This window comes from Nelumbo lutea, chromosome 3 (genome assembly GCF_056320005.1).
Source record: "Nelumbo lutea isolate HS-2025 chromosome 3, American lotus-T2T, whole genome shotgun sequence".
NCBI classification, from domain to species: domain Eukaryota; kingdom Viridiplantae; phylum Streptophyta; class Magnoliopsida; order Proteales; family Nelumbonaceae; genus Nelumbo; species Nelumbo lutea.
The window spans coordinates 48,866,210-48,875,532 of NC_142686.1; the positions used below are offsets into that span (position 1 = coordinate 48,866,210).

The following is a 9,323-nucleotide window of genomic DNA, read 5'->3' on the forward strand; positions in this document are numbered from 1 at the left end:
TAACTCGTGATTATGAGAAGCAAGCAGCAACTGGCAAAATTTTTCTCATGATCAATCAGCTATTAGAACGAGAACGGAATACCTTTACTTGCAACATATTTTTTTTTCTTTTGGATGTAGCAACTTGATGGAAATTTCCTTGGCTGCAAGAATTTGACAAAAGATTTTGATTTTTGTAGTAAATTGGCAGACGACTTTTGTCTACGAGAATTTAAAGATCGAAATCCCCCAACTGATGTAGCAGGGAGTTGTAGTAGCTTTGAATCCCCAATGGTTGAGGAGATGAAGTTATGGTTCTTCCTTCATTCATTTGGTTGCAGTCGTCCCTTCCTTTTTCTTGTCAAAAGAAACGGAATCAATGGAATAGAATTAAAGAGCCAAAGGGGGAAGCTGAAGAGAGAATCAAAGATGGAGAGAATGATTTCAGTTGAGCATGCCTCTTGACATGCACATGGCTAATAATATTTAACTTGAAACTTTAACAGCAACGCGGGAGCTAGACTTCTTTAAAATTGTTCTGTCTTCTTCTTTCCTTCTCTTATTTTTTTATCTTCTCTATTTTGTAAAAGAACTTGCTCTCCTCTTCCAACGGTTCCATCCCTCTCATCCCATCCCCCCTTTTATAATGAGTTGGGTTCATTTGAAGAATCCACCCAACTCCATTCAAATGCATTTAAAATAGTATATGAAAGGAAAGCCAATCCTTGACAACGGTGACTTCCTTTCATTTGCATTTAATTTGGAGGGGAACCCAAAGATTCACTTGAGATGCCCTGTCCAATTCTATTAACATGATCCACTCCACCAAATTTGGGTTAATCCGATCAACATTGATTGGTGGGCCTTGCTAAAGAGGCCACTTGGCAGTGGGTTGATCCCACACATATAAGGACTTTCACTAATCCGATTAAGCTAGTCCTTATATCCATTTTCCTACCATGTTTCCTTTTCTATGAACCCATCACTTAATGTGTGATTGCCATTCAATTGGGTCCCATTTGAGTAAATTCCTCAAATTGATTTGAGTGAACCCTCAAATTTGACATGATTTGAGAAAATCTTTCTCATTGCCAACTTTACAATATTTTATTATTTTCTTCCTATTATGCCAAGGTGAGATAATTGGGCGTCTTCAGTTTTTGCCTTTTTTTAGTTGGATTTCACACATCAAAGGTAATTTATTCAGCCATGATTTTCGTTGATTAATTTGCGTGTAATTATAGCCATTTAAATGGCCCCCACTAAGCTGATTTTCTTTTTGGTGTTTTTCTTTTTTTGAGAGAACCTCTTGATTTGAAAGAATCACTCTAATTTAACGTGATCAGAGGGAAAATCTCTCTAATTCACATATAGTTGGCTTACATCAATATTCAATTCTTACATTTAATTTAGTGGGATGCTTAAGGATAGCCGTGTGGCATGGGACTAATGCCCATTTACAAACCCCACCCCTACACCATCTTGGGCTTGAGCTCAACCATTTCTCCCCTTTTTTCTTAAATTCATATTGGGCTTTAATTTCTTGGGCCAATACGTTAGAGACCCCTATATTGTATCCCACTAAAAACTTTCATCTTAATGGACCCTCTTTTAGTGGGCTTAAAGATTCTTACCACTCAATTTCATACTTGTCCTTACTGAATGCATTTATTGGGCCAACATCTTCAGTAAATTTGAAATTTACATATCAACACTATGGTTAATTTGTCTTCTCTCTCCACTCTAATAATTACAAGTGCAATTGTCAATTATTTCTGGTATATATTGTTCATTTTTTTAGGGATTTTGAAAGGAGGAAAGTTGATCAATAGGATTTTGGTTTTCATTGATCAAAAATTTTATATATATTTTTTTAATATTTATGTAGTAATCAAGGAAAATTTATTTTCCTGGGTAATACTCATCTCCTATGTTGATAAATATGTTTTCCACTGGAGGGAAGTTACTAATACTTGAATGAAATAAAAATGTCCATTTTAATAATAGATTTTTATGGCTATAATGGCCATTATCTTATTATCCAAATAAGTATTTCCCATTAAAAACTTATCGAGATAATTGTATTTAGCCGGATAAGTCACTCATCAAAAACCAAAACGGAGCCTTAATATCAGCAAATCACCATTTTTTACCTTGAAGATATACCAAAATGATTTTCAGGCTGTTTATGTAAAAGGGCCAAAAAACAAAACAAAAAGAAAACACATAAATTAAATAAGAACTCGACATACACAAGCGCTAACGTTCATTGACTGAGCAGAAGGAATAGAGAGAGAGATACGTAGTTCAGGAATGACTGGAGACCAACTTAGGCACGACCACTGGAAACTGGTCGATCTCATCGGACCAAGCATTCTTCTCCTTGTTGGGATCCACTGTCCTGAGCGCGCGCCAAACTGCGCTATTGCACTTGAAGCCCGAACCCAGTGCAATCTGCCACACGCGATGCCCCTTCCTGACTCTCCCCTTCGCCTCAGAATAGGCAAGCTCATACCAGAGGGAACTGCTGGAGGTGTTGCCGAACCTGTACAGGGTCATCCTTGAAGGCTCCATCTGCCAATCCGTCAGATGCAGATTCTTCTCTACACTGTCTAGAACACCTCTTCCTCCTGCATGGATGCAGAAATGCTCGAAAGCCCTCTTGAAATCCGGCATGTAGGACTTTATCTTCATCTTGAAAACCTTCCTCGCTATCAAGTTGGCGAGGAAGAAGAGTTGCTCCGAAGGAGGGAGGACCAGAGGACCTAGGTTAGAGATGTTGGTCCGTAAAGCATCTCCGGCGGTTGTAGAAAGGTCCCTGGAGAGTGTCACACCGACGATTCCAGCATCGTCTTCTTCCTGGTATGCGGACCTGTAGCCACGCTCCTCGGCGCCGTAGTGTGTGCGAAGGGTGTGGAGGAGCTCGTACTTGGCGCGGTGGCGATCGGACATCTTGTTGGAGAGGAGGACGGCGCCTGCGCCCATCCGGAAGAGGCAGTTGGAGACGAGCTTGGAGCGGTTGTTGCCCAGGTACCAATTCAGAGTAATGTTCTCTGTGCTCACCACTAGGGCGTAGGTGTTGGGGTGCACCTGTTTGTCATAGGGGAGAATCACTGAATCAGTCGTTTTTTCTAGGGATAACCCGTATTAGTAGACTAGTAGTTTTAAAACCCAGAAATAGTTGCTGAGCAAACTTGCAGTCCAGATTAGGTGCAGACAATCATGTACACAGGGCTGGGCTGGGCTATCTATCACGAATGAACACGCAGTTGCTTACTGTGGTCCCCATCTGCACACTCCATGTATGTTCACTTGACATAGGTAGCTAGCCCATCCCGTTGTGCATTTTTGAACCTACTGTTGACCCGGTAGGTTGGACCGTTCAACCCACAACCTGGTTATAATTAACCTCAAAGCCAGAAAATGCTCAAAAGTCATTCACTTGATCAGAACACGTGGATTTAGACGGTTAAACTATTGACACATTTGAATTGATCAGCAATTTATAGGTTACAAGTCACAATTTATACTGGAATCCATAACTTTGAGTTAGGTGGTGATATTCTTTATGATTTTGATAATTTTTTGTGATCTGTGCTTTACAAGGGATTGAATGTGCCTTGACCCATTATTTTTTTGCTATAATACACTTTTTAACCTCAAATTTTAATTTTTATTATAAAAAGTTAAACTGAAAATGAAAATATATATAATATGCTGAATACAATTATACATTCTGAATATATATATATATATATATATATAAGATACTTGTGAATATTATGCACTAATAATGATTCAACCCAACTGGTTGATTTTTAAAACACTTATGTGAACAGGTCATTGGAGTATTAAATTGCTCCATCCAAATAAGGAATGCAAAAGATGGTCCCTAGGCTGTAATGTGAAATAATTCTAGCTATTTTTTGTAACTCACATTTGCTATAATAGTGTTATTGAGCATGGCTAAAATGGAGAATCAAGGCCTTTGATGTATTGTAGTGGTTTTAACAAGACATCACTTCATCTAATTCAAGGCGGATTCCTAACAAAACATCAAAAGCCTCAATTTTCATTGTTTCAGTGCAAGACTATGACATTGGTTATGTTTGATCCGTGGATGTTTGTTGGAAAAACACTGCCACATCAGCATCACATTGGTTTTGGCATTTATTGTGCATGAAACCACTATTTGGTTTCAATGTTTATCAAATAAATATTGGAGAATAGAAATGCTTTGATTTATAAGCTTGATGCATTGAGGGAAACTTCAAATTCTTGTTTCCCCTAACACCTGATGACATTTATTGAAACAAAATGCTTATGTTGTACACTTTAAGCTGAGGTGAGAAACAGCTTTATGGGGTGTTATTTGAAACGTCCATAAAATGCCCAACCAAACAACAAAAACAATAAACATTTAAAATAATGTTTTTCAAGTAAACATTTATTTAGGGGTGTCAACGATTTGGTTAACTGAACCATGGGCATATTTTGCAAACCGAGCTGGTGGTACTGGTTTTTCCATTTCTCCAAACCGAAACCCAACCGGTACCACCAATTTTGTTTTTGACCGGTTCGGTTCTTCGTTTTTTTATATTTATAATATATATTACATAAATATGTAGAATATTGTATTATAAATAATAAATGATATAAATTATAAATATTTTAAAATTATATAATATATAATATATTTATAAATAGATTATTATAAATATAATATAAGTATATATTTATATATTTAATGAATATATTTATATATAATATATATATTAAAAATATATATAAAATATACATATAAATATATATACCGGTCGGTTCCGTTAACTGTTGGTTTTTTGTAGGTTAACCAAAAACTGAACCAGCTCTTCGATTTTTCAAAAATTTCAAACCAAAACCAAACTGATCTGTTCAGTTAACTGCATTTTGCGGTTCAGTTTTCTTAGTTCGGTTTGGTTTTTTTATTTTTCATACACCTCTACATTTATCTAATAAGCATCCCGTCTATAAACTCTCACAGAACCAAAAACATACATTATCTTAGCAAGAGTGTGGCGACAATAAATGTGGTTTTTTAAGGAGTTTTTATGATTCAGTCCACCTCTAGGTGAAACTATAGGGGTGGACTGAATCCTGCCTGTGGCGAGCAGGATATGATTTATAGTGGTTTATAGGGGGTTACTAGTAGACTAAGGAGGGGGCTGAAAAAAAAAATATATCAATAGATTGCAGTCCAAAAATCCTTTTTCTTTAACGGGTGGACAGGAAACCATCCCCCTCAATAAATTCAATATGGTCCGGACTGTACACGACTTCATTTGCAGTCCATCATTACTTCGTGCACCCATTAAATACTCTTAATTGGTCCCGTAGTCTGCCGTACATGACTTTATGTGCAATACTGTAATTCATAGGATTATTTGTTTTAATCTTTATGGGCTACAAATAAAGTCATGTACAACGGACTATGGGACCAAAGTTATCTAACCAAAATGAATGCACAAGTGTTTCATACGAACATACTGTAACTTACAAAGTTTAGGGTAAAATAAAAAAGAAAATCTCTGTTGAAATGTGTAATAATCAAAGAAAACCTCTCCTAAGGTTTCTCCTTTTCAACTTAGTAGGATATTTTTCAATATAATTCAAAATATCAGATTTTCTCTTATAAATTTTACTACACTTAATGTTTTTTAATTTTAATTAAAAGTGAAATTCTTTTGAAGGTATTTTTATTCAATTTTTAATGGTAAAATGGATGCTTTTGAAGAACTAATGCATTAGGCCAACATTTTCCATAAATAACAATAAGAAAAGGGAGGTAACTATAGGTTTTCTCATTATCATAAGGGATGATTTTGCAAAGGTGAAACCTTAGGGGAAGTTTTCTTGATCATCGAAAGTTCTTCCAGGGAGATTTTTATATTTTATCCAAAAGTTTATTTATTTTTGTTTCATGGAACAATACAGTAGAGGGGTAGCCTCAGAGTTGTGTGCAGCGGACTACAGGATCTACCAAAATAAAGCTGCCAGTGTTTCATGCGCATTAAGGTGTGAACCCCGTGTGTACAGAACGCCGGGGTGCTCGATCACTCACTCTTGATAATCCTATAAACCCATTCTTCATGATTTCACTCTTGATGCCATCTATTCATTGAAAGGATAAATTGCCCTTCCTTTCTTATAGACAAATGACTTCGGAATTCGGATTTCCTACATTTTTCCTTTACCCTTTCGTGCACTTCCGTCCAGTCTTGTATCTCATTACAGGTGTTGAAAAACCCTTGGGCATGAGACTAGATATATAGGTCTTGTTTGTTTTCCGGTAAATAAGGGGAATTTGATCAATGGAAAAAGTTACAATTAATATAAAGAAAAAAATATAAAAATATTTTTTCAATTATTGTCTTTTCTATTTGCACCCCTATTTCTTTTTTTAACCATGTTTATAACGTGTCCAGCATAAAAATGCTCTCGGCCAACAGCCGTAGTTAACTCGGGGGTTTGAGATATTTCCGAGGTATGGCTGTGATCTCCTGTGGATAAGTGGAATTCAAATTAACCCCCCACAACGTCCCACAGCACATCTCTGCCATGTATTGGAAATATATTTAGATGATAATATTCGTAATGATGTTTTATCGGGAGATGTTTCTAATACATGGCAGGGATGTGGTATGGGACATTGTGGGGGGCAGTTTTGTAGGGGGCTGATTGGGTCTCCATTAAGTGTGGGTACTGGATAGGGTTCTCCTGCGTAGGTGGGTAGGAGATCCACACTAACCTGTTTAAGGTGCGGCTGTGGTGTGTGACACCCATCTTAATTCATAATAGAGATGTGTGCTCTAATTCACGGTGGGCGGTGGGTAGAAAGTGGGTAGAAAAAGTGAATAGTAAATCCCGAGAGCTGCTTAAATGGGTTGTTGGCTCTTGCAAAGCTTCTGATGGCGTGGTTGGTTGGACTTTTTGTGTGGCTGACCATATATTTGTAATATGCTTTTTCTATACATTTTCTTTTCGTTTTTAATTTTATTTTCAGGGGGCTATATACAACGGGTGTAGCCCAGCTCCAAAACCAACACCCCAAGCAATATTTTGAAAATGGACTCGGAAGTCGAACCATTTTTTTGTCTCCGAGTCATATGACATGGTTTGACTATATAGGTTGAATGGGTTAATATATGTGTTGGCATGTAGAAACATATATTTTATTAATGAAAAATGTATAGTTATAATTTAGATGTAATATTTATATATAAATATTATTTTATATTTAATTTAATTTTTAAATTTTTTATTTATAAAAAATGCTAAATTTTATGATTTGAAGCCAGAATAAGGGTTTTTTTTTTTTTTTTTTTTTGTGAAAACAGCAGGACAAGGTGCCTACGGCCTTTGGAACACAGCTCTCAAAAAATTACCCAAAATCAAAACAAAAATCATCCCAATCAGACTGTTAACACAAAGTTATGGACTTCAAAAATTTACATACATTGAGTGTGCAACATGCAAAATAGTGAATGGGTCAAACAGGTCAATGGCTCAACTGCCCGAATTGGTCGACCTTGATCCAGTAGTGGGTTTAACCAGTTGGGTCAATTATAAGTTGAAAACACTGCCCCAAGGCCCCAAGCCTCGTGCAATGAAGATGGATGACTAGGTCTCAACTTTCCATTTCAACGAGTTAGAGACCTTACCAACTTGACAGTTGTTACTTGATTTTTCTGTACATCTTGTTACTAATTCTTTTTCTTTTACTTTCACACAAAAAAAAAAGTTAAATGAACATATCATCTTGGATTTAAACAATCTGTTATATAGTGACCATATTTTGATTGGGGATGGGAAGAAAATGCCGCGACCATGAGTCCATGACCGCAGCAGAAATGAGCTCGTCTAACAAAGAAGTAATGAAAATTTTTGGAGGGTTGTTCATGTGGTGTAAAAACCTTTCGTAAATTTTGAAGTTGAGGAAGAAAAAATTATGGATTTTGTGTCTTCTGTTTGTCATCACTGTGGCCTTGTCCTCAGCTTATTAAATGCTCAAGAGTTTAAAACCAATCAATGAAAGCAGAATAGATATGTTAACTTGGTAGATAAATGAACAGAAACCAACCTGGAGAAGTTTCTTGGCAAGGTCTAGAGATATTACTCCAGCACTGCAACCCATGCCACCAAGGCTATAGCTTAAGATGTTATTCCTGAGCTTGTAATGATTTACGATCATGCCGACTAGAGATGGAGTTGGGCTAAAGACGCTACAATTTGCAATGACTATCCCTATATCTGAAGGCTTCACTCCGGTCTTCTTCAACACCTCGTCGATGGCCCCAAACATCACAGTCTCCATCTCTTTCCTTCCTTCCGCCATGCACGGATTCGGCGGTAGCATCCACAAGGCCGGAGGGAAGTATGTCTTCTCCCCAATGGCTGATTTGTCCAAGATTGTCTTCTGGAACTTCATGCTCTGTTCTGAGAACACACCCAGAAGAGCCGATCGCTCGAGGAAGATAGAATGAGGACACTTCAAAGCATCATCTGGCTTGTAGCAGGCAAAATCGACCATAAAGACCCTTGGGCGTCGATTTTTGTGGTGCATGGCAGCTATGAAGATTACAAGTAATGAACAAAGAAGCACGCTTGGAAGATGAGCAGACACAAACGCAAGGAAAGGATGAGCAAAGTAGAGAGGTGAGATGAGTTGGAACATTATTTCTTGGGCCATGATTGAGTGATGGTATCAAGCTTATAAAACTAATGATCTGATTTCTATAGCTTCAGTGATGGATGTTCAGCTTCACTGATAACAGAAAATGGGAACCCACTTCATCATGTAAAAAAAAAGGGTTTTAGATTGACACAAATATTGTTGGTATGTGAGTTTCTGCATGAAATGGGTTGCATGGATTTATATATATATAGAACGTGGAGACTGAGAGGACCGACATCAGAGAGAAAGGAGCTTTTAAGTGTTACCAACTAGAAGAGGCGTAGTAAGGTACGAGCTGCGTGGTTGCCGTTGAGTTAAATTGTTGATTTCAAGAGGAGATCGGGTGAAGCAGAGGTCTCTAAGTCAAGGGTGATTTTGAGGGGGTGAAGGAGTGAGTATGGCTGGCTAGGCGACTGTTCAGGAGACATCATCTATTTTGTGCAGTTGGGACCTTATTTATTGTTGTAGTTTGGTTGGGAACGTTGTTGAAATACCGGTAAGCGTAGTAATCAAAGGCGCTGGCCTATTCAGTATCTCAATGAAACAGAGGAGATTCTCTCGTCTTCCACTTGCATGGGGCGGTTGCATCAATTCAGTGTATGTATTAATTAGATAATGAGCCACTTTTGTT

General features: G+C 37.4%; 1 protein-coding gene across 1 annotated transcript; it reads right to left on the reverse strand.

The window, feature by feature from the left end:
* Nucleotides 1–2,110: 2,110 nt before the first annotated feature.
* Nucleotides 2,111–9,121, reverse strand: LOC148864836 (3-ketoacyl-CoA synthase 11-like). Its single transcript, XM_088979211.1, has 2 exons — nt 8,099–9,121; nt 2,111–3,069 (listed from the first exon to the last, which is right to left on the reverse strand). Exons 1-2 carry the CDS (start codon nt 8,705–8,707, stop codon nt 2,287–2,289), a joined length of 1,392 nt encoding a protein of 463 aa, XP_088835337.1. The 5' UTR covers nt 8,708–9,121; the 3' UTR covers nt 2,111–2,286.
* Between the last annotated feature and the right edge of the window lie 202 nt (nt 9,122–9,323).